General features: G+C 34.4%; 1 protein-coding gene across 7 annotated transcripts in view; it reads right to left on the bottom strand.

Moving 5' to 3' along the window:
- QKI (QKI, KH domain containing RNA binding) overlaps window positions 1-26,924 on the bottom strand; it is a 155,421-nt gene that overhangs the window by 117,536 nt on the left and 10,961 nt on the right. For all 7 annotated transcript variants that reach the window (XM_080805705.1, XM_080805704.1, XM_080805703.1 and 4 more), the window contains exon 2: window positions 1,045-1,187. In XM_080805705.1, coding sequence (XP_080661831.1) covers window positions 1,045-1,187 — 143 coding nt within the window. The remainder of the gene's footprint in view (window positions 1-1,044; window positions 1,188-26,924) is intronic.

Below are 26,924 nucleotides of genomic sequence, written 5' to 3' on the forward strand. Positions count from 1 at the left end.
GAATAGTTCTCTGAAACCTAGCAAAATACCAACAGTTTGCCTTTATGTATTCAGAAGGCACTGGAACCAATCATGTACAAATATTATACACATTGGAAGTACATGGTGAACAACCACCAAAAAAGGTTCTTGTGTTAAGTTCCTTATACTCTGATGGAAATAAATAGAAAAACAAATTAAAACATACCAGACAGCAAGTGCTCCTCAGAAAAATAAAGAGAATTAGGTGAAACAATGAGTAACTAGATTGCTTTAGATAAAATAGTGAGGGGAGGCTTCTCTGAGTAACATTTGGGCTAAAATCTTAACCATAAAAAGAAGCCAGCCAGTATACAGCTAACATAAACATACTTAGGCTGGGAATAGACCTGACCTGTTCTAACAGCCAATGTGACTACAGTGTATTTAGGAGAGGGAAACTCACTTAAGATGAGGTCAGAGAGATATAAAGAACCATATGACATAGAGCTTTGTAACAAACAAGAGTTTGGAGCAAGTTATAAATTAAGCGGTATAGGACAAGGCGGCTACTTGCAACGAGATGTTTATGGAGAATATCTGAGGAAGAAACAGGAATGAAAAAGATAAAACAAAAGAAAAAAATTATGAACAATGGTTATCATAAAAATTTTGGAGCTGAAAGGAAGCTTAGCTGTCACATAGCCCAACTTCTCATTTTACTGAAAGGATGACATAGCCCAGGCTGTAGCTTCACTGAGGTCAGATTAAAAATGAGAAGAGAATTGTATTTGGTGCTCTCTGCGACATTCAGGCCAAAGCTCTTTCCGCAATTCTGGCCTCAGTGTGAAATCTAAAACCAAGTCTTTACCATGCGCATTTCCAAAAGTGACAACAGCAGCCATTAAGTGAAAATATATCTAAAAAAATTTTTTAACTGTCCAGACCAAATTAATACCTCTAGTCCCTCAGATGACATTTTTTTAAGCAGCTGACAACGCTTAAGTATTTGTCACCAAATATATCCCTTCCCAAAGTATGTGAAGCAGAAAAAAAAAATTGAATAAGACAACAAAATATACTTACATCTGGATATTCTTTTACAGGCACATAAAGTTTCTCTTGTAACTGAACAATAGGTCCCACAGCATCAGGCAATTCTGCACTCCTTTTCTCTGTACTGCCATTTAATGTGTCATTGTACATGTCTTTCCGTACTCTGCTAATTTCTGTTAAAAGTAAAAATTTTAAATGTGTTAGACAAAAAAATATTCTTGCTAGTCGAGGGGGGAAAATAAAACAGAAGGTAGGGGAGGGAGTCATCGATAAAGTGTTAAAACTCAAAGAGTAATGAATTATTAACCTATTCTACCATTCCCTGGATTAAGTCTATGTTTAACAGGACTATAGCCTCAATTAATTTCTACCAAAAATCAAATTTATCTAAACCAAATAATGTCTTTTTTTTAAGAGATTTATTTTTTATTTTAGAGAATGAGCGCACTGGGAGTTGGGGCTGGCAGAAGGAGAGAGAGTCCTAAGCAGTCTCCACCCTCAGGGTGGAGCCCAACTAGGGGTTCAATCTCAAAACCCTGAGATCACAATCTGATCTGAAACCAACGGTCGGACATTTAACTGACTGCACCACCCAGGTGCCCCTATATTTTATTTAAATTAACTAAAGAGCCCAAGCTCTTATCCTCTATTTAATATACCTATTATTTTGCTTAATTTCTCCATGCTTGAATGAGGCCAGTCATTCCAAACAAGAACTTTAATCAAATAAGAATGCGTATTAGACAAAACTAATGACAAAGGCTCTTTTATACTTCAGAACTAATCTGTCTGAATGAGATTTTGAACTAGATTACTTCCTTAGCTATTTTAGGTATCTTTGGAATATCCAAATAGATGCCCAATAGATAACAGAGATTTTAAGTTCAGAAGTCTGAGTTTGATACACAAGTATGTTAGTCAAAGCTACAGGAAGAGAAAAGATGTCTTAGAGAGAAAAGAGGGAGAAAGGCAGACTGAGTGAATTGTAGAAAAAGCAACATTTAAGGAATAAAGCAAAGAAGATCCAAACCACGAAGAAATGAAGGTGGACAGCAGCAGAAGGGAAGAGAGGTGTCAAAGAAGCTGAAGAATGACAGAACGAAGAATACGGTAATCAACAGGGTCAAAAACCACAGAAGTATGGTAAAGTAAAGAGCAAAAGAGGGTACCTTGGATTTGACCACTAAGCCACTGGTGATCAGAGAAGTTTCAAGGAAAAGATGGTTTACAGAGATCAAACTACATCAGGTTAATGTATGAAATATAAGAAGAAAAGCAAGAATCTAAAGCCAATGACCTTTTAAAAAATTATTAGGACAATTCCCAGGTATATAAATATACTTCTTATAAGAAAAAATATAAGAAATCCAATGAATCAAGACTTGCACAAAGAAATTGATTAATTATTTCAAGAAGTCTTTATTAAGCTTCCACATTGTGTTAGAAGATAGTCCTCTGCCCATTAGAACACACTGTGTAATAAGGGTTGTCATTACTAAATTAGCTGGATGCCTCTTTATCTCTCTCTCTCCATGTTAGAGATTACCTTCTTGGGGAAGAGGCTTGTGTCCATTAGTATTTAAAAGTAAAACGCCTTTTATTTTTATAATGTATTCTGACTGCCTTCCAAACATGGAATTTCAATCTCCTGCTATTACGGAACTTTGAAATATAAATGCACACTTTAATTTTCTTAACTAGTTACTTTTATCACTTTGCTAAATAAAACCCAATACAACAGAAAGTCATGATCGAAGGTGTTCTTACCCAGTTAGATAGCCTTAAATCCGTGAAAATACTGTACCACAATACATTTTCTGCTTCAATGAGGGCAATATTCATTTTATAACATATCTTATCTCTTAAATAACAATTTGCTTGTCAAAGCTTACCAAATGTGCACCTCTGAATAGCAAATGAAATTTTAAAAAAAATCAAAAGACGGTACCTTGGATTTACCTACATTACAAAGGTAAGACTTCATTCCTTAAGTTCTTTTTAATACTACTTAGTTTCATAACAAAATCTTTCCTAAACATGTCCAGTATCAAAGTAGTGTTTATTTTATATTAGCATGTGACAGCAATTCTCCCATCAAGTTTTGAACCACCAAATAATAATTCAAACATAAATGTTTATATAATTACATAATTACAGTAAATAATTAACCAAAGGACATTAGGGAAATTTAATTAAAATTATGCATATATCTTTTAGTCCAGGTCTCTATATAAAAGCACTTTCAATATTGATTTATTACATTTAAATTTCCTCTTCCGAAACTAAGTCTTGTTATGATGTTAGTAACGCCGACATAAAAATCCTGACAATAGCAAAAAGGAAAACCATAGATAAAATTTGCTTATAAATATAGATGCAAACATACTATATAAACAGGCTCCACCAGCATATCAAGTGAATAATGTACCAAGGCAGTGGAATTTATATCATAAATGCAAGAAGAATTCAATATTAAAAAAATCTATAGCCACAGTAATAAAGAAGAATAAAAAAGAAAGCAACATATTTCCAGGTAAACAATTTTATCAAACTTAGAAAAACCAAGAGACTTATAAGAAAATTCAGAAAACTAAAATAAAAAATACATAAATACCACAATAATCCATGACCTTCACATACCCACTTAGATGATAAAATAGAAGATAATATTTACCATTTAAATTTTATTTCTATAAATATTTGTGTGATTCTCTGATTAATAACTGAAAGTTCTGAGATTCTGCTACCCACTATAGCTCCACCTCCTAGAACAGTACCTGGAACACAGTGGGCCCTCTGTTAATACTCGGTGCACTGGGCGGATGGGTGGGTAAATGAGCTAGGTTCTAAGGCATTAATGTTGAACAAATCATGGTTTCAAGCTTTCCAAAAGTTAGTCTCATATGGGATATACATAAACTCTGAGAAAGAAACTGTGAGGCGAAGGTACAAACAATATAATTACAAATTCTAGTTTTCTTAAGATAAAAAGTCCTTCTACCATGTTTCTTTTAGTCTCAGATATATCACTCAATTTAATAATACAAATCATAAGCAACACTGTACTGACAGGAATGAAAAGATAACCAAGTCCTAGTTCTCAAATACCTTACTATCTTATTCATTGTGGGGGTCTAACCAGCTGAGTACTACCTTTATCAAGAGCACCTTTCTAACCAGGAAATCACCAGCACTTCTTGCTATGTTATTCCCAATACTCAAGTCAAAACAAGTTCTGGGGAGCCTAGCTGGCTCAGCTGATGATAGAACGTGCAACTCTTGATCTCCAAGCCCCACAATGGGTATAAAGATTACCTAAAAAATAAATCTTAAAAAAAAAAAAAGTAACTGTGATTTTAGATCTCTTACTTAAATTCTCTGCACCTTTACCTCATATAATTAGAGGTTGCTTATTGAATGACTCAACTAAATTCATTGTTGTCCAACCTTGGTATGCAAGAACCCCATTTATTATTTTCTCCCCTAACACCCTATTTTACAAAGTTTTGTCTGTAATGCCTGCAGTGCGTAAGTCCTGGCAATCAAAGGTTTTTGTTAGTTATACCATCAAGTATATCTAACCATGACCAAAATATTACAGAAACATGTCATGGGTATGGGTAGTGCTTTAGTTTCTTTGTAAGTGGTAGATTTACAAGTGTTCATTTATGAAACATGGAAGTGCTTCATAATTAATATATTTTATACTGCACACCCTTGAATAACACAGTCTGTATTACACAGGTCCACTTATATCCAGATTTTTTTTTTCAATACAGTACTGTCAACATATTTTCTCTTGAGATGTTCTTATTAATATTTTTTCTCCAGCTAACTTTTATTGTAATAATACAGTATATAATATATATGGCATACAAAATATGAGTTAACCCACTGTTTATATTATTGGTAAGGCTTCCAGCTCACAGCAGACCATTAGTAGTTAAGGTTTTGGGGAATCAAAAGTTATACATGGATTTCTGACCATGAGGGGAGTCAGTGCCCCAATGTCCTGTGTTGTTCAAGAGTCAACTGTATTAACTTTTGTTGTATCAAACACTGCATGATAATGCTCAAACATCTCATCTCCACAATACCCTCATCAACCTACAACCGTGGCTCAGAGGACTGAAAGTTCAGAAGCATTTGTTTAATCACCTAGCATAAAAATTCCCACTACAATAATCCCAGAAATCCTCCCTACCAGGACAACTTGTTTTAGACATCTCTGAAGTTATTAAAGTTTACAAACTTTACTGAATCAAATTCATTCCTAAAAATTCTCCCACTTCCCCCCATTCAACACTCCAAAGGTCATAAAACAGATCCAATGCCTTGTTCCTATGACAAAAATACTTAGAACAGTTCTATATCTAAGTACCCTCTTCTCTGAGCTATATAATACGGTTTTATACCTTCTCACTCATTTAGACACACTCCATTTATCTATGCCCTTTAAAATGGAAAATCCTTCCCTGACACACATCCTTCCCCAACACACATCCTTCCCTAACAAATGAGAAGAATGCAGATAGGCTGCTTACCTCCAATCCCAAACACTCCAAGCCCATAGTGTGCTTAAGAACACCTTTCTTTCTTTGATGAACGTATCACGTGACTCAAATGGTGGTGCTAAGCCAAGCTTTCACCATTCCATACTTCCACAACTGTTTGTTTGGACACCAAATATTTTTTCCTGGTTGTTTCCTACTAGACAAATCCCTTCCGACTGTGAATCTATCAGCTGACATCTTCTAGGGATGGATGACTCTTCTGGCTCAAGGATCCAACTAACTGCAATTTCCTGGTGCACACATTTCTGCAGCTTGCATACTGAAATACAGGCATACCTTATCAACCACCTGATGAAATGTCAAGCCACACTAGGACCCAAACCCCACTCTGGTTCTGCTAGTTTAAACAGGAAATTGTTTTGGATTCCACAGGTTGCATCATCAACTTGAGAATACAAACCTTTCAGCTTTTAGGGGTATTCACCTTTCCAGCACTCAGGGTCCTCTAATTTTTCATGTTCTCTAAAACTGATATTTGGTAGTAACTTTTTTTTTTTTTTTTTTTTTCCCAAATTCCCATATCCTGAAAACTACTTAACTACTTTTGTTTAAGACTGAAAACTTGTTTCGGTCATACTACTTAGTGTCTCCTTACATTTCTCTGTTTAACAATCCTGATTTTTCCCTTTTTATTTTATTTTATTTTTTTTAAAGATTTTATTTATTTATTTGACAGAGATCACAACTAGGCAGAGAGGCAGGCAGAGAGAGAGGGCGAAGCAAGCTCCCCGCTGAGCAGAGAGCCCCATGCGGCCCGATGGATCCCAGGACCCTGAGATCATGAACCTGGCGGAAGGCAGAGGCTTTAACCTACTGAGCCAGCCAGGTGCCCCGATTTTTCCCTTTTTTAAACTCAATCATCAGTCAGTGAATTCTGCTCCTAAGAAGAAAAATAGTCACTGCACAGTTCTGTTCTACGTGACCTGTTAATATTACACACCTTTTCCCCTAATTTACCTAATTCACCAAAAACTAAAACCTTTGCTTTAAAATCATTCTTAACATTTCATAAGGCTCAGCTCATTTTTGCCTTTGACACTTTATCCCCATGACTCTTTTATTATATCTGAATCACTATTTCTGCATCCCATCCTCTGCCACCTTAAAATTTTGCACATTTTTAAAATTCCTGAATTATTGGATTAACTAACTTATCAACCTCTTTGTGGGAAAGTAATATCAGAAATAAGGATAACTTGAAAAACTATTAGAGAACAGAAAAATAAAGGCTGAGAAATCTAAATTATAAAATTAAGTAGTTATTTCCCAAGATAGATACATAATGGCTATGTATAAATTCAATACTACAATGCTGGAAGACCGGATAAAGACTAGAATATAACCCTATTTTACTGACTGGTTTTAGGATTTTTTCAACAAAATTAAACCAAGAAAATAAAAATTAGGAAATGAAATATGAAAAATATTTACTGGCCCAAGAGTACATAAAAAACCTATTAATGATATACAAATAATATAAAAATAAAATGCATTAAATTATTTTCAGGATTTTAACAATAATAAATTAAAAGACAATTTTTTAAAACACTGAAAACATTTTCACATAAAACACATTTTATACCCAGAGTTGTGGTAGCTAATTCCAATTGTTCAACTGGTCTGCTGCTATCATTTTATTCGGGCATCTATTTGCTTTTTCTTTGAGCCTTACATTTAAAATCAAACAAAAAATTATCTTATCATTATAATACAGCTGGACCTAAAATACAGAAAGAAATGAGAATGTTACACTGTCATTTGACCATTACTGCCTCATTTTTAAAATTAATGTTTTCCATTAATTTATTCAGTGAAATAAGAGCTACTTACTTACAAAAATGTGTTTTGATGTACATAGTAAAAGTTTTACAAGTGAAGTCAAAATGACAGCTTTTATCATTTCAACCAAAATTTAAATAGGCTCTATTATTTCCTCACTATCTGCTGGACATTAATCTGGCATAGGAACATAAAAAGCACAGGAAGATTTTATTTATTTTAGGTCTTAATTAACAAATCCCTACACTCTATCTACAAGAAACTTGCTAAATCTTAAAACAATAATATTAGCATTCTATTTATAACCAAACACCAGTTTAGGTGGCGGCTATTATGTACTTAGAGGGAAAAAAGATCTCCTGTAAAAAGTAACCTCTAATTCAGCTTTTACTAAATACAGGGAAAGTTTTGAAGATAGTTTGAGCAGAGCAAAAATAATATTTCACTGTACTTACTTTAAAAAGCCACACACACAAGGTACAGAAAGGAAATAATTTAAAACACAGGTTAATAGAGACTACACAACATTTAATAAAATGTGTTTAGCTTACTTGAATAATCAAATAAACCCGATTTAACTTGGAGGAAATTGCTCAGAAACTGCCACCCCCCCAAAAAAATCAAGCCATCAGTAATTCTCTAATGGGACCTGACTTGGGGTACTGAACTCACAACCATAAGCAAAAAAAGAAAAACTACAAAATTAGACTTAACATCATAGCTTTCCCTTGGATCCCTCTGGCAATTTAACAATTGTGTAAAGTTGTGGATAAATTTCACAAAAAAACATGAAACAGCAAAGGTCTTAAAAAATGTCCATCCTAATTCCATAATTGCTCTCAGCAGCAGTTTTATATCATGGAATATATCATGGACAGACACACAGAAGTCAAAAAAAGGATATAACTATTAACAGTAATCATCTCTGGAAGATGGATTTACAGGGACTATTTTTGGCTTTCACATTAGATTCACATAAGAATTTTTTTTTTTTTGCTTTCATAAAATAGTAAAGATATTTTCATTAGGATGTTAGGAAGTACTTCAAGTCAAAATGTTGTATATAATATTGGATTATAATTATAAGGATTAAGTCACTGACTCCCAACTATAAAAATAAACTACAAAGACCTATTTTTTTAACATGAGCACCTTCCACCATGCTAAAATACTTTATATATGAATTATTACATGATTCTCACCACAATGTGAAGTAGACAGAATACCCACTTTATGAAAGAAACAAATAAAGGGAAAAAAATAGGGCTCAGAAATTTAAGAACTGGTCCAGTGTTACAGCAAGACCAACCAGCTTTTTATTTAGAGTTTCATTAAAGACTTTCTGGAACAAGAAACCCTTAAAACTTACTTTAGGAGATGGTAATTAGAGAATGGAAAATAGGAAAATGGAACAAACCAACTTTTAGTCTATTGCCAGACATGTTCTATCAAGTTCAGTCCACTGTTTTACTAGTGACTGCAAAAAAGACTGCAGTCCTCTTCTTTTCCTGCTAACAGAACACAGCTTCAGTGGGTGAACTCTAGGCCTAAGAGGCTGGAAAAGTGACAATCCTGAATGAATAAATGCATGTTGCTGGCATCCAAAAAGGCAAAATAGGCCATTACAAAGGGGGAAAGCATTTTTCTTAAGTGAATAAAAAACAATAATTTAATTGGAATAGGCATCCTTTCTCATTTAAACTGAATTTTGTTTGGAAGTCATTTTAAACATGGTTAGTTTTATATGTTATACGTCAAAGATTTTTTAAGAAAAATATTGCCTTGGGGTGCCTGGGTGGCTCAGTGGGTTGATGCCTCTACTTTCGGCTCCGGTCGTGATCCCAGGGTCCTGGGATCGAGCTCCGTGTCAGGCTCGAGCCTGCTTCCCTTCCTCTCTCTCTGCCTGCCTCTCTGCCTATTTGTAATCTGTCTGTCAAATAAATAAATAAAATCTTAAAAAAAAAAAAAAAAAAGAAAAGAAAAACATTTAGTTTTTTAAAAATATGCAGGGGAAACCGATCTTTATCTCTATATAATAGTCATTGCATTAAAATTTAAAATTTAAATCTGAAGGTTAAGAAACCTAATTAAGAAACACCACTAATGCAGAGCTGAAGAAGATGCAACAATAAACAGCAGACACTACTGGGATCCAGGTAAAAAGTAATACTTGAGAATCTAGCTATTCTTATTAATAACTCTTTTCCCAACCCTTTTAATTATATTTATATAATTATATAATTATAATAAATTCCTAACAATGGAAAATGGGTGCCCAACATACATGGGTATATTTTACCATATACTTTTACACGCCTTTGAAATGTTTAAGCATCTCAGTACATTAACTTCTTAAAAATAAATGCTTGCCTTAGAAGATTTTACTGATAACAATAGTAAGAGATTAATATCCATGAGACCATAATGACATAAATAATTGAATAAACAAATACAAGAAGGAGAAGTGGCAGATCTTCCTTACAGAATTCCCAGTTAACATGGAAGGAAAGATGGATATAGAAAATCACCGTTAGAAAACCACCACAATAGTTAAGTATCGCAGGTAAGAACTACTCAATGGGTGCTGCTAAAATAGGCTTAAAAAAAAAAAAATGAGAAACAGGGTTATCTGTTCAGAGTATCTCCCCATAAGTCATTTACTAATTATGAAGGAAAAAAGCAATTAACCATCCAGTGGAGAAACCTGGCACGGTCCACCTTAACCAGGTGATCAAATACTATCACCAGTAAGATGTATATACCAGCATGACAAACTGAGAAAGGCCAAATGGTAATTTTGTTGTTTTCTTGCCAAATATGCACAACCTCAATCTAATCACGAGAAAGCATCAAACTAAATTTGAATAATACTCAAACTAAAATTGAATAATATTCTACAAACTAAATGACCAGTTATCTTCAAAAATATCAAGAAAAGTATCATAAAAGAATGTGACACTGTCACAGACTGGAGGATACTGCAGGGACATCACTACTAAATACTGTGTGGGATCATGGATTGGACCCTGTACCAGAAAAAGGATGTGAATAGGAAACTGGTGAAGTCTGAGTAAGAGCTATAAATTAGCTAATAATCTGGTATCTATGTTAATTCCCCAGTTTCCCTAATTGTACTACGGTTATATGAGTTCTTACCATTAACCTCTGTGCTGTATTTCTATTTTTGTATAAGTCTAAATTTGCTGCAAAATAAAGTTTTGGCTTTGGCCTCAGTTATTTATTCTCATTGAGGGGGGACAGTTGAGGGAGAGAATGAAAGCCATGCAAATGTCTTACATTTCTAGTGTTTGAAAAAATAAAATGCCTGCTTACCAATAAAACTGAGGATCTCAAAATCATTAAGAATAATCTCTTTAATTCAAAATAATCTTTCAGATTTTAACAGTTACTGCTTAAAAAACCCAATGTACTTTAAACTAGCCTTAAGAACCTTAAGACTACAATCCATAAACAATGATCTTTCTATAAGCACAGAACCTTTCTTAATAACCACAAGTAGTAAGGGGGAAAAAAGCACTGGCCTTCAATTTATGCAACCTAAATTTTATTTCTGACCCCCTGCAAGATCTAGCTGTGTGGCTCTGAATTTAACCCTCTGGGTCTCAGTTTCCTCCTCTGTAAAATCAGGTTAGACCGGATCAGTACTATCGATCAGGAGTCTGGGCACCTTCCTGTTTCCTCTGAGAACCTCATTTTGTGCCCTCTGTGTATCATCAATACCCCATAGGAAAGGGCTGCATAAACTCAACAACCAATCAAAAACCACAGATAGTCAAACCTACTCTTTTCAGAATTTACATTTCAAAATATCCTAAACTAATGGACAACAGGATTTATTTTAAATAATATCCTTGGTAAACCATCAAATCGTCATATAACCGGCTTTACTATTTATTTTTGTGGGAGGTAAGGAGTGGTCCGCCCTATGCATCTTATCCTCCTCAAGCTCTAAATTACTTAGGCCTTTAAAAGATAATCTGGTAAATGAGTGAAAATAAAACAGAACTCCCAAAAATTTTGAAGGAATAATGTCTGTGTAGGGGGAGAGGTAGAGATAGGTTGCTTTTCCTACCTAATAATTTATCTGATTTTTAATTATCCTTTTCAATTATATTCCAAATTCCTCCTAAGCTCAATGGAAGAAAAACTGAAGACCGGTAATCACACATCCCTTGTGTATCTGAACATCATCTTAATTCCATAAACTGAAGCAAATCAATGTCCAATGACATTCACATTTGTTACAGCAGCCCACGTACATGAGAAATCCCTCATACTAAAAAAGCAAAGGAGTTTAATTAAGCTATAATAAACAACCTACTATATATGATATTCCAAAGGTCCTTTATAGCAAGCATTGAGATTGAATTAAAAAACTTCCAACTTTGTAACAAGAGGAACATACACCAATATCTTCAGTTGTCAACATAATTGATACTGAAAACGTTATTTTAACATGGTATTTTAATATGATCCCCTTTAATGAAACAAAAGTTGGTTTACTTTACAAAGAACTAGATTCAGAAAATCTAACGTTGCCTATGCTACTGGCTACATTTACTACCTTTTTACTGCCTCTTAAAAGTATACATTTTACTATCTTATAAAAATACTCTTAGAATGCAATTTTAATATGAGTTTATAAAATGCAGAATACAGCACTCTTCTGAGATCATAAAAGCTTAATTTATTAGAACGGAAACTAAACGTTATCATATAAAAATATTACCAAAATAATACAAGAAAAATCCTGGTCAAAGACATTCCTGAACTCCCAAACGCCTGTATCCAACTGTCTTCTAAACATGTCACCTCGACACACGTAAAACCAAACTCCTATCTGTCCCCAAATGTGCTGCTCCTGATCTCAAAAACTGGCAAGTCCATTCTCTCACACATCATATCCAATCTACCAACAAATACTATTTACTCATCTTTTAAAATATACCCAGAATCCCAATGACCTCCCCCTCCAACCCACCACCACCCTAGTTCCAGCCACAATCATTTCTCACCTAAACCAGTGAAATTGCCTAACTGGTCTACCCCATTTCCACCACTGTCCCTGTCAGCCTAGTCTCTATTTTCCAGAGTTAGCCTGTTAAAGTCCAAGTGACATGTCACTCCTTTGCTCAAACCTCTCTAATGGAGTTGTCATATTTTTTGGTCTTAGGACTCAATGCGTAGTTACAAAGAGTTTTGTTGTGAGAGTTACACTTGTTAATATTTAACCATATTACAAATCAAAACTGAAAAGTATCTAAATTACTCATGATTTACTTTAACATAATAGTAAATCCCATTACATTTTGACAAAAAACATTTTTTTAAAATATTTTATTTATTTATTTAAGAGAGAGACAGAGAGAAAGAGAGCATGAGAGGGGAGAAGGTCAGAGGGAGTAGCAGACTCCCTGTGGAGCTGGAGCCCAATGTGGGACTCCATCCCGCCACTCCGGGATCACGACCTGAGCCAAAGGCAGTTGCTTAACCAACTGAGCCATCCAAGTGCCCCTTGACAAAAAACATTTTATCCAACAAAACAAAATAGTGAGGAGAGACATTGTTCTATTTTTGCAAATTGTTTAAATGTCTTTCTTAATAGACACAATGGAATTCTCATTTTTTCCCTCCAATCTTTTTTGGATTTCAATCTGTTGCAGTATCACACAGCATACAGCCTCTGAAACACTCCACTATAAACTCAAGTGAGAATGAGAATAAAAAAGTCAAAAAAACTTGCTGTTATGAAAATAGGTGGACCTCACGGGACTCCTGAGAGACTGCCCAGACCACATTTCACCAATGCTCTAATGACCTTCCATCTCAATTAGCGTAAAAGTCCAGGTCCTCACAGCAGCTCCCCTTTACCCTCCCCCCTTACCTTTCAGACCTACTCTCCTAACCAGTTGACCACCACCCCCCTTCAACCTCCAAGCCTCATTCATAGCTACAGCTACAGCCACACAAGGAACTGCAGGTCCTGGCCTCACTGTTTTGCACGGACTCTTCCCTCCTCTTGGAAAGCTATTTCCCAGGGAGCAGTATGGTTCACTCTATTAAGCCCTTTAAATCACTGTTCTAACGTCAATTTCTCAAAGAGGCCCACCCAGGTCTCCCTATTTAAGACCACAACCTGCTTCAATCCATCCAAAACACTTCTATCTCCTTTAACCGGCTCAGTGTACCCTCAAAACCTATATTATCTAATATATCATAGAACATATTTATTGCTTATTGCCTGTCTCCTACAAGAATGTAAACTCCAGAAGGACAGACAGCTTTGCTTTTTGTCTTTTGCTATATTCCCAAGGATCCGTATCCTTGGGGAAAAAACACCTTTTGAGCAATATTGGCAGGACAATTAGTACAAAAACATACAAAGCTACAAAATCATGCTTGAAACTTCACTTGAGCATCAGTAAGTTACTAGCTTCACGACTTACTCCCATTCCCTTTAAAGTAACAGAAATGCACTCCTCTTCTCAAAAGGGCTTGCTGTATTTATTCAGGATCTGTGAGAATCTAAAACACTTAGTTAATAACATATGTTCATTATATCAGTGTTAAATTGCTCTGGTGTGTTTTAGATCAAATGACAAGATAAAATACACAAGCATCTAAATGAATGGGCTTAGCTTTAAAAAACCCTAACCCATAAGGAAAAGACTGCCCCTTATCAAGACTGCACCAAAGGGGTTATAAGTGATTCATTCCCCTTGAAATTTTTTTTAATAACCTCTTTTATGATCAGCAAAGCTTACAGTCTGTTCAAAGCTTATTTAGTAAAAATAATGGGGAAAGCAGTGTCAGAATACAGTAAAAGCCACACAGAAAAGAGGAAAAAAGGTAAGAATATAGAAATGGGAGATACAGATTAAAAAGAGGGAAAAGCAGAGAGATACATACAGTAATGAAGGAAAGAACAAACAGTATAATCCAAATTAAAACTAGAATGATAGTCTCATTTAAGCTCTGAAGGGACTAGCTGCACATACTTCAACCACATGGTCTACATTTACTCTATCATCTATAAGGACCATCGAAGATAACTCTAGACCTAAATTTCTCAATTTCATAGAAAAAATTCTTTCAACTAGAATGCATTTGTAGAGTCTCTGGCAGATACTCAAACTACAATTATTCACTGAATATATCCTATTTTTCTATGGTATCAGGCACTGTGTTTGGTGCTAGGCTGACCCTGGTAAGCAAAGTGATTCCTGCCATCACAATTCTTCTGGTAGTAAGAACTGGTTTCTCTGTAAAGAGATTAGAAGGTTAAAAGTGACTGACAGATGAGGCTAAGCGTCCTGGGACATAAATACCTGGACCTGAACACTAGACGAAGTAAATATTTTTAAAGAGTAAGCCAGAGTTCTATGGTTCTATGGTTTCTTTTGATTCCACAGTAGAAAAGATCATGCTAGGGAAAACTGGATTCTAGGTATGTAAACACTCACTTTAATTATTAAGAAGGAAAGGAGAATAAAAGCAGAAAAAAATGATGTATATTTATCACTCTAATGATATACATTTATGTTGATGGTGCCGATAAATGAAAAATGCTTAAAACATACGCTTCTGTCCCCTCAAGGATTTTTTTCAAACCTCAGTTTTCTGACTTCTAATCCATCTCTGTAGTGGATTGCTGTTTTTAGTAATGACTGTAATTATCCAGGCAAATACTTCTGTTTTTCTCACCCATGGTACCTTTTCATTTACTCAAAAACTTCTCAAAGGCAAAGGTCAACGAACAGTTGTGTATTTTAGAGAAGTCAGGCTAAGGTTTAAAGACGTGGAAGTTACTATGCAAATTAGGTATTTGTTTCTTAAAACCAATACAAATTTTTTCGTGGAAAGTTCGTAATGAACAGAATTTCTAAGAAACCAAAGTTCTATCTTCACCAAGGCCTGCCTCAGTAGGAGCAAGTGGAAAACCACTGATATAAACCAACATCTCAAAGCAACCTATTTCAAACAGCACTCCACAAAACCCATCACACTGGAAAATGAGTAAAATTCATTCACTAAAAATTAATTCCTCCCTAATTGTGGTTTAAAATTGAACACTTCTAGAAAGAATAAGCACAGCAAGATATATGTATCATCCTTTGTTGGAGAATTTCACAGGCAACAGAAGAGTAAGATGTACATTAGCACTCCCCAGCACACCTTTTTTTTTTTTAAAGTGAGGAAGTGGAAAAGGCCATGAAGTTTTTCAAAACCAAGCCAAATCACAGGTGCCAGGGGGCATTAGTAGTAACCTGCAGTAAGAGGCGTATCAGTGAATCAAGATTTAAGAAAAAGTGAACCCACTTTCAGAATGTCAGTATTAAATGGAACAAGCTCTGAAAGAAATGTAAACATACTTCCTGCATTCTGAATATATTGTGTTTTTTCTCTTATAAAAAGAATGACAATGTCAAATAAAGCAAGCTATTAACACAATCAACAGACCATCACCTTTCTCACAGCTGTAGCTACAGTTGCTAAAGAAAAAACTCCAAGTCTCCAGGTCTTTGTGCAGACTAATAACAGTTCAAAAGTCAGATAAAATTTTACTTTTCAAAAAAATTACCTAACAGCTGACTACAAAATTGTAAATAATAATCTGTGACAAAGAAAGAAACTGCTGAAAATGCGATCTTTGATAAAAAACTATTATAATATCTCAGTCTGACTCCATTTCATCTATAAAATGGAATTCTTTCCATCTCACAGGACTGCTGTAAAGATTAAATGAGGTAATGAATATGTATTTATAAAGAGTGCCTACTACAAAATTTAAGATGTTCATATCATCATTACTAATGATAATTGTGATATAAATCACATATCTGGAAATGCTGTTATATTGACAGATATGTCTGAAAGATAATAACTGCTAATTTAATGAATATCTGCTACCTGATATCCAGACTTTTCCCAGACTCTAGAGGCACAGAAAACACAGAGTAAAGGCACCTACCAACAAATACTCTGCAAATGACTTCTCCATATGTAAATTTATCATACATGGCAAAGTGGAAGTAGAAAGTAACAAAGATACAGTTTAATTTTTCCAACTCACTTTTACTAAGTACCTCCTCAGTCAACCATGTTTTCCAGAAAAACCATGCTAACTACTCAAATACAAGTACCACAAGTACATTCAGCTTATTAAAAATGACTCTTAAATACTTGAAGCAGATATTCTCTACAGCACCTTCCCAGAACACACTTTAAAAAAGGTTAAGAGCTCTTTGCATCAGGATCTGACCTGCTTTGGTTTAACCATTTGTTTAAGATTACTTTAACCTCAAATAAATAATTTGGGGAAAGAAAAGTTAGAGACACAGTTTGGCCTGTAAATACATATTTGCATAACTACAATTTAGTAACTTAAAATAGCTGAACAAAAACAAAACAATACTAAAAGATCACGTCTTAAACTGTCACCTTGAAACCCCAATATTACTGCCAACACTCGCCTTATTTCACGCCTCTCTGACAATCCATTACTTGAGCTAATTCAGTGATGTAACTGTAAAAAACACAGGATTTTAAAATCATTTCAGGAAAACTTAGAATTTTATCTTAGATGCTTCAGGTGTTTCCGATTCTGGCATAAACAATCTTGACCTAAATTGTGCCTACCTTTTTCACAACAGTAGATTTGGATGTGAATTTAAACATATCACCAAAAAACCCTTTTAAAAACATAAACTCCCACCAGTAACTATGGAATTTGAATTTAGTATTGGCTTATAAACAACTAATTAAAACCATCTCACTACAGAAAAGTGGTAATTTTAATTAGTTACTATATATATACACATGTGTAGACACACATACTACTATCAATAAAATTATATATGAATTATACACGTTATACTCACACACGTGTAACATTAAAACATTAAATATATTACTAAACTACATTAACTTAAATATGTATACAGTTCATTGATATTCCATATATCTTATTCTAGCTTCATTTTGAATGTTAAAAATTTTAATTTTTTCTGAAATTGCAAATATAGCTTTCCACATACTGATTTACCGATCAGGAACATTAGAGTTAAAACAATTATACTGTATTTCTCTCACAAAGGCCTAGCTTAAAGAATATTTATCTTTAGGCTCTATCTCTGAATTCTAAACTTGCCACAGCCTACTTAAGCCAAACTGTATCAGTGATAAGAAAACAGAGGTACTGATTTATTTTAAGATTTTATCTATTTATTTATTTGAGGAAGAAAGAGAGCAGGAACAGGGAGAGGAGCAGAGCCAGAGAGACAAGCAGACTCTGCACTGAGTGCAGAGTGCCACACGGGGCTTGATCTCAGGACCCCAGGATCATGACCTGAGTGGAAATCTAGAGTCATGCGCTTAACCAACTGAACTACCCAGGCGCCCCTAGAGGGGCTGATTTACTTTAAACTTTGTAAATGTCAGAGATGGCTAAGCATTCTAATTTATTTTCAACATCACATGGAGGCTTACTTCTAACATGGCTGTATCAAAATCAATCTAGCACTTAAAATAACTTAAAGTACTTTCGATGACAACTGGAACTTATTTCAACAAGTAATACTATTTCTCGAAGGTTTTTATACTTTCAATCTCATATGTACAACCTCAATAAACTGTTTCCTAAATATAGATAACCTGTACAACTTTTTTCTTGCTTCTATTCTTGCATTTTCCATCCATCAAATATTAAATTCCCACATTTACTTCAAAATTAAACATTTCTATTATCCTGTGCTTAAAGAGAACAGACTTATCACATCCTATTAATTTTCTGGATAGCATGGTATATTATATAATCTATTAATCAGGTTACGTATCAAAGTAAAATCTAATAACCTCCCAGAAGTAGTCCTCAATTACCCTTAGAACCCAACAGTTTCAGTTAGTATACTAGGAAATACTGTTTTTATATTTTACATTAACATTTTTCATTTTACATATTTACCAACCTTCGAATAAGTCTCACTTTCCAACATTCACAAATAATTCTCTGAATTTGGACAGAGATACCTGTTAACAAATACATGTACCATGGGAGGAAAGTGTACACCAAAATGCATGGTACGATATACCAAAAATTCAGGATTAAACACTCTGAATACTGTATGTTGAATCAAGGGTTACGTTATTCTTAGAAATGACAAGCATTAGTCACCTAGAGTAAAAACTGACAAAGCCCAGATTTCCCATAATAGAAATTCTACCACTGTGTTTAAATACTGTAATATAAACTGTTTAAATATAATATAAAAGTTAAGACTGATAGTTTATATGACCTTCTACCAATTGAATGTTACTTATAAACCCAGAGTGTTCTGCATCCTTTAAGACTATAGTTCATCATACAAATGGCAGAAACATAAACTACACAGCAAAGCACCATAAATGTAGTAAACTGATTTCAATTCATTAGGCATATCATGTGCTGAAATATAAAAAAAAAATCAGCAATGTTTTAGATATTTAATGAAATACAAAAATGTATGTGGTTAAGGCTTTGACGTACAAAGCGTAAGCAACTTTAAAACAACCATCTTTAGATCTTAAATAGAATGCTCAAGTGTCATTCATCTGAACTAAGCAGGCCAAGCAAAATATCCTCTGATTCCTATGTTCTCCTCAATGTCGAAATGGGTGGATAAATTTAAAGCCTGTTCCCTCAAGAGTTGCTTTATAGGCAATTTTCTCCCAGTATCAAGGTCTGCAATTTCCATTTGGCTGCCAGTTTGCGATTAAATTCATCACCTTTATTATAAAAATGTGCTTTACTCCATGGCCTGCTGCACAAGAACTATAAGAAAAACATTTTTCACTGCTAACGGCAAAATCATTCTAAGGCAACCACCACATCCACTCAGACATTAGCTTCTTCAACCTGATGTAGTAGCCTGTATCGCTCGTAAGAGAAACTGTAACAATTCTGTAACTCACAGAACCTAAATGCTATAGAAAGACCATCCTCTATAAAATCCAACCAATCTCATAATTTTTATATTCACTGCTATTGTGAATGAATCAACATAGGGAATATTTCCAAGATGTTAACATAGGGAATATTTCCAAATTTCAATAAAATGACAAAATAATTTTTTAAGTGTTAGATAATTAAGTATCCATCTTTTTTAAAAGTTCATCATTTGCTTTGTAACTTAACTTTCATTATGTGAGTAAACAGCCAGTGGTCAAAGATAATTTTAAGATCTATAGATAAATAATGTTTATACTTATAAAACCCTTTTACCTAACTTTACCTTCATAATTAGTGACAATATAAGGTTTGGAGATAAAATAAAGTCAGAAAAGAAATAGTATTTCCCAAATAAAGTCATTGAAGCTAGTCACCATGACATATTTAAGAACACAATATTACTCATTTCTAAGATTTAGATTTTTTTCAAGATTATCTACAAAATTAACATTCACTTTTACAAATTTGGCTTTTATGCCAAAAACTCAGAAATCTCATAGTCCGGTAAACTTGATAGTAACCACTTCAGAATTTACAGGGGGGAAAAAAGAGAACTAAATTTCACATTAAATGAAGCCCATCGTCAAAGGAATTACCAGGTTATTTAATACGTGAGCCTCCAAGAAATTTTCATCCACCTGCTAGAAAATGTGATCCCTTTCATCTTAACCTGCGTCTGCCTCTGCCACAGCAGTTAAAGCACTATATTGCAGTTTCTTATTTCATTTCTCTCTCCATACATGCCTCCTTAAGTACTAGGCCATGCCTTAATTCATTTTTGTATCTGCAACACCCAGGTAAAGGATAGATTTTAAAAAAAAAGAAAAGAAAAGAAGTCTGTTGAAAACTAAGTTATAGTAGGAGACAAAAACAGTTTTGCTAAAACTATACAAGTCATAACCTATTAATTCTATAGTATTAGTCACAACCAACACATCTTCAATGACACAGAACAGGGATGCCCAGGTGGCTCAGCCGGTTAGGCATCCCACTCTTGACTTTGGCTCATGTCATGATTTCAGGGTTGTGAGATCAAGCCCCACCTCAGGCTCCCTACTCAGCAAACAGTCTGGTTGAGATTCTCTCTCTCTCCCTCTCACCCTCTGACCCTCCGCCTGCCTACACATGCGCACACACTTTCTCTCTCTAAAATACATAAATCTTTAAAATAAAGAAATGACACAGAACAGGAAAACAGTAGATTATGCCATAGGTAAGTAACACAGATGTTACTTCATGAAGCTTTCGTTTCAGCTGTTTAGTTATATAAAAACGTATGTACAAAACAATATCTCAGGGCACCTGGGTGGCTCAGTGGGTTGAGCCTCTGCCTTTGGCTCAGGTCATGGTCTTGGGGTCCTGGGATCGGGCCCGCGTCAGGCCCTCTGCTCAGCAAGGAGCCTGCTTCCCCCTCTCTCTCTGCCTGCCTCTCTGCTTGCTTGTGATCTCTCTGTCAAGTGAATGAATAAAATCTTTTTTTTTTTTGTGAATGAATAAAATCTTTATATATATATATATATATCTATATCTTCATAGGTAGCATTCTAAAAATTTGATACAAACGCCTTTTTTTGCTCACATTTATACCATTTTTTCTGATTTACACAGTCAGAATACATGTACTTCAACAAATAACTTCAATAAATATTGTATTCTTCAATAAATAAATGTATTTTCAATACATTATTGAATTCTTCAATAAATAACTTCAATAAATAACTGTATTAGCAATCAAAGTGACTCCTGATTCACAAAATCAAAGATTTCACTTTGAAATTCCTCTTAATTATTACTACTTGCTCCAATGCTTTAAACACCCACTGATAAAGTGACTAAAAATTTTGTATATTCCAATTTGGACAACTTGACACACATCTGTAGTAACATGTGGCATATCTTATGACATTCAGTTAATACATTTTAATAAGAAAATCAAAGGTGTTAGTCCTTGAATAAAAGTGAAATGTAAAAAATAAGAGACTCTCGTGTCCTTTACCACCCAGTAAAATAAATACATTTTTCTATAACCTAAAAACAAACTTAGGATTTTCTAACTCAGATCTTACTTTTACCATCCCTAATTACTGTCATTTTCTTATGGGATCCACTTAAACTCTACTCTCATCCACTTTTCATTGTTCTTCGACTCAAGATTCATGAAACAACAACATAAATGTTTTTTGGAGACACCTCTCCTAAACTTACCACCCTTCAAAATTTAGATAAAATTACACTAGCCTATGAAACAACCTATATAGGACATCACCAAACACAAGTCTAAATATTAAGTCTTAGCAATGACAAAGAATCCGAACCAAGTATTTAGAAGCCACTAAGCAGCTTTCTCATTTTCCCTTATCCTTACCTTAGACATTTATCCCGTTTTTCTAGGGCAAATGACCTAGATCTACAAGGGGGGGTAATGGAGAGCTTATTCTAACTAATGACTTTAAAATATTGTGTAAAATATAGACAGTGGAAGTTCCTTTGCTATGTACACTAAATTGTATCTAGACCTAGAGTCAGCTGGCTGGAAAACGAACCTAGGAGGGCCTTTTTGTCTTTAACATCAGTTTAATGACAGTATCACTGTACGCATTAGATGCTTGATTTTATTCATATTGACAGGAAAAGTTAAAAATACCCTGGGTAGAGGGGCACCTGGGTGGCTCAGTTGGACAAGCACAGGCCTCCTGGATTTCCGCTCAGGTCATGATCTCAGGGTTGTGAGACTGAGCCCTGTGTCCGGCTCTGCATTGAACATGGAGCCTGCTTAAGATGCTCTCTCTTTCCCCTCCTCTCTCTCTCACACATACACAAAAATTCCCTAGGAAGAGATTTCAAGTATTGAAACAAGATTTAAAATAATTAAGACTACTCACTTTGGAAGGTAGTCACAGTATACCAATTATCAGTCATAGCATCATTCCCCATAGAGAGGATCAGGCCCAAAGGTACTCTGACTGGCTAATAATACCACTTACAGACATATTTCTGTCACAAGAGCCAAATCAACTACCATTCCTAAGTGAGCAGTTTCTAATCTGTAAAACTTCATACCCTTTGTAAATGAACTACACTTACATATGTAATGAGAAGATGGAATTGTAATCACTGAGATCCATTCCAACTTCAAATCTCTGAATTACAGATTTTTCTTTGAACTAGAAAAAAAATGGTAATGAAAATCTGTTGGGCCTTCCAGATGAAATGCTATTATTCTACCAACCACCCTACACTTACCCTTCTTTAAAGACTGCTCATTATAAATGTCATCAAAAGTTCATTTTATAATATGACTAACTGCTGTAACAACAAAAAGGGAGCTAATATCTTACAGATTAAAATCTAAACAGAAAAAACTCATCTAATTACTGACTTACAGATCTTACCAAACTACTAAATCACTACATCTTGATATTTATTAAACAATCTAACAAAGATAAATATTTTTCTGTTCAAAATTCCTTTCACCTAACAATTCACTAGTTCCCAACTTAAACCAGGCATACGTTAAAACAATGAACATTATTTCTCTGCGCATTACCTATTTTAAAGTATTTTTAAGTTCTACATTTAAGTTGTCAGAATTCTGTTAATTTTCTTTCATTTAGAAAACTATTTTTTTAAAAATAGCAAGTCTAAATTTTTATTTAAATAACAAACACTTTCAATTAAACAAAATTCACTATTGAAACCATTTGGTGCCATTATATAAAGTCAGAAAAGATACTTTTTCTTGCTTCCTTTTACATGGAATTTGAAATAATCCCAAACTAAATGAAATTTAACTATGTTTTTCAGAGTACTTTGATCTGACTTGAGACAGTATTCTCATCCTAAACTTAAGATTCCCAAACAACTATTATTTAAACCCTCTTCTTCCTAGGATCCGCAGTCCTTATAAATCCTCTTTCTAATATTTATCATAATGTATCCTCCGGACACTAGTTCCAAAAAGAAAAGAAAGAAAAAAGGCATTCCTTTACCAAATAATTTTCAGAAAATATTCATTTAAACCAACTTAGCTTCCTTTAGCACATCCTGGATATTTAACATGTCACCACATGTTGAATTCACAAAAGAACATGCAGCACCTCCTTGACTACTTTATTCTCAGACTACCTCAGGAGGCCAGTATTACATGGAACACACTTTGCAAACACTCTCCCTATAGTCTCCCTCAATTCAGAGTTAAACTGGCAGATCTTCAATTTCTCCCACCCAATATAAGATTGTTAGGAACTTTCAAGCCATTAGAGCAAAAGCAAATGGAGAGAAAGATGAAGGGCAAAAAGCCATCCATACAGGACAAGACACGCTAGCAACTCATTTATAGTTCAGAGCTTAGACTCACTGGTTGTATAAATCACACACTCACTAATTCCAGATAAACTCCCTTTCTCCAGGCACCTAAACCAAACACAATCACCAAAAGACACACAGAATGGCATCATAAAAAGTGCGGGTTGGGGCGCCTAGGTGGCTCAGTGGGTTAATCCTCTGCTTGATCTCAGGGTCCTGGGATTGAGCCCGCATCTGGCTCTCTGCTCCGTGGGGAGCCTGCTCCCCCCCCCCTCTGCCTGCCTCTCTGCCTACTTGTGATCACTCGCTCTCTGTCAAATAAATAAAATAAAATCTTAAAAAAAAGAGCGGGTCAAGCATATCCAAATGTACTAGTAAAACAAAATAGAAAGCCAAACTAAGCATACACAGGTTAAAAAAATAAAGTTAAAATAGAAGTTAAGAGGCAAAATACTGGAATGGGGGATGGTAAGGAGTAAGTCCAGAAAGACTAAAAATATGCAATAAGCAGAGCAATCTATCACACGAATCCGTAACTAAACAGAAGTATGAAGGCAGATAAAAGGGGAAAAAAACTAAGATGTAAAAAGAAAAGCCTTAAATGGGTCTCCCATTATCAGCAGGATGGAATCTTTTTCCAGGAAGTTAAAGCTTTCTATGGAAGAGATATAGAATAATTTACTTCTTTCTCCTATTCAGAATGTCCTCACATTCAAGGACAGTGTTCCCTGTGCTACTAATGCTACTAATCCCCCTTAACCTTTTCTTCACTTCAATCCTACCTATCCTGCAAAATCCTACCTATCCTGTAAAAGTTGAAATTTTACCTCTTTTCCTGAAACATTCTATAACCTCCCCAGCCTAACGTGATCTTAGCACCAGTCTTTCAATCTCTCTTGGCTATAATTCCTTATTACTTTCTTTCTATACTATCTACCTTACTACTCGGACAACCTGAAAGGTAAGGAATGAATTTGAAGCTTTGTTGCATACCTCATATGTTACACATAGTATGCATTCAAATTTACTTGTGACTAGAATAAAAAATTTCAGATAAATGTCATTAAATAATAAGTGAAATATGCAACTCTGACATTACTCAAAAATTTAATGTCACATAATAGTAATCATTTTCTACTGGAATGCAGTAAAAAATGCTGATTTCCAATTAATTAACTACATTACAAAAATAAAAGAGCCTGGTATTCACAGGGCCATTACAATATTTAGTAACCTAAGGCTTTTTAAACAGTGAGTAATCAAGTTCTGAAACATCTGGTATTTCATCACACAAGCTTACTGAAAACAAAGTGATAGGTCGAATAGAATAGTTAGGTAAATTATAATACACCTCTGTAAAATGACCTGCTAACATAAAACCATACTGTCAAAGAATATGAAATGGCAGGGGAACATGCTCCTGATGTAATTTACTTAAACACAGACAGCACTAGAGTAGGGTCACAATTCTGTTTTGCCCATAAATCGAGACTGGAAAAAAGTCTAAAAGAGAATGTGCCAAAATATTAAGAGTGATTAGCACTGAATTATGGGTAATTTTTACTTCTTAATTGATACATTTTAGTTCTTTTCCATAAGATGAAGAATATTTGTTAAAAGAATAAAATGAATGTGTTTAATTCCTTATAACAACATATTTTACAATTTATGCTTTTCATATACACTAAAATGATTATAAGAAACAATTTTTAAAATGTATACACAAAATTGGCCGCAGGGAAAAACCTTCCCTGAAAAACAGTACTTCACATTAAGGTTCAAAGAGGTTCAAATACGTAATATTTACCTTAAAAAAAAAGCTGACAAGGAATGCTATAAACTATAATAGCGTGAGATAAGATTACCTTTTTACTGCTGATAATTTTTTATTACCATAATAAAACTATAATCCCCTAAAGAACTTTCTCTTCATATAACATATAACAGTAAACTAGGGCACAGATTTTTTTTTTTCCTGATTTACATGAGTAAACAAATAAACTGCCTGGTTAAAAACTTGAGAATTGCAAAGAAAATATACAAGTAGAATACTTTTCAACAGACTTGACCCAGCCCTGCACTAAAACAAACAAACAAACCTTCAAACAACTACGCTATAAAGGAAGAAACTGTATTTCAGAATATTACTATACTTAATGGAATGTCCTAATCCAGTCACATTTTATAGTCAACATCTAACATATGGTCTCTCCAAAAAAAAAAAAAAAAAACTCTTTAAAGAAGTATTACAACTGATTTACATGACACTTCTAAATAATGAATTTAATAATTGTTATTTCTCATATTCCTGAGCAACTCTCCTCTTACAATTTAAAGGAAAAAATTTCCTTTCTTGTAAGAGTTCTACAAATTTTAATCACTAAACACTGTCTTTTGTGTACTAATATCTCCATCTGCTGGAACAGAACTTTCTTACTATTAAAAGTTCGTAAGGAGAAAAACTTTGCAGTAGAGATTTTGCAACTACTTAGAAATAAAACCTTTTCATTGCTCACCATTTGAGGCAACTAGCAAACCAAGGCTTTACTCCAAGAACCACCAATTATTAATTAAGAATAAGCATTTATCTGGCTTTTCCAACAGCAAAGTAACTATTTTCAGAATAACAATATATTCCCTGCTGGTGAAAGAAAGCTTTACCTAACTATAGCAGGAGAATCAGTCTATGACCACGCTAACCCAGATATCCGTCTCAGTTTCACCAATGGTGGAGCCGGATGTGGGCCCCCAGCATGATGCAAAATTAAGTGCATAGCATCACCTACGCATGTGTACTTGAACCTATTCACTCCGTTATACCTAAGTTCCCAGGTACTAGACATACAGGGCGTAAAAGAACAATTCCAGTGATAAAGGAAGTTATGGCAGTGCCATAAAAAGATGGTTCTAAATTAAAAAGACATAAAGTCCTAACAACCAAATTCAATGAGGGGGATCACGCATGAGTCAGACTCTGGTTTGGGCAACCCAGTTATAAAAAATATTTTGGGGATAACAACAAAAACCTGAATATGGACTGGTTATTACATTAAGTATAGGACTGATCTATTTTATTCAGTGTGATGCTGCTATATAGGAAAATGCTAGTGTTTAAAGAGATACATGAACATACAGAGATGGAAGGCCAAGACATCTCTAATTTACCTAAAATAAACAACATAAAAAATACAATTAAATAAAAACAAAGTAAAATAGATGATGAAAATAATGAAGTTCTCAAAAAT

Source organism: Martes martes (genome assembly GCF_963455335.1).
Source record: "Martes martes genome assembly, chromosome: 6".
Classification (NCBI taxonomy): Eukaryota; Metazoa; Chordata; class Mammalia; order Carnivora; family Mustelidae; genus Martes; species Martes martes.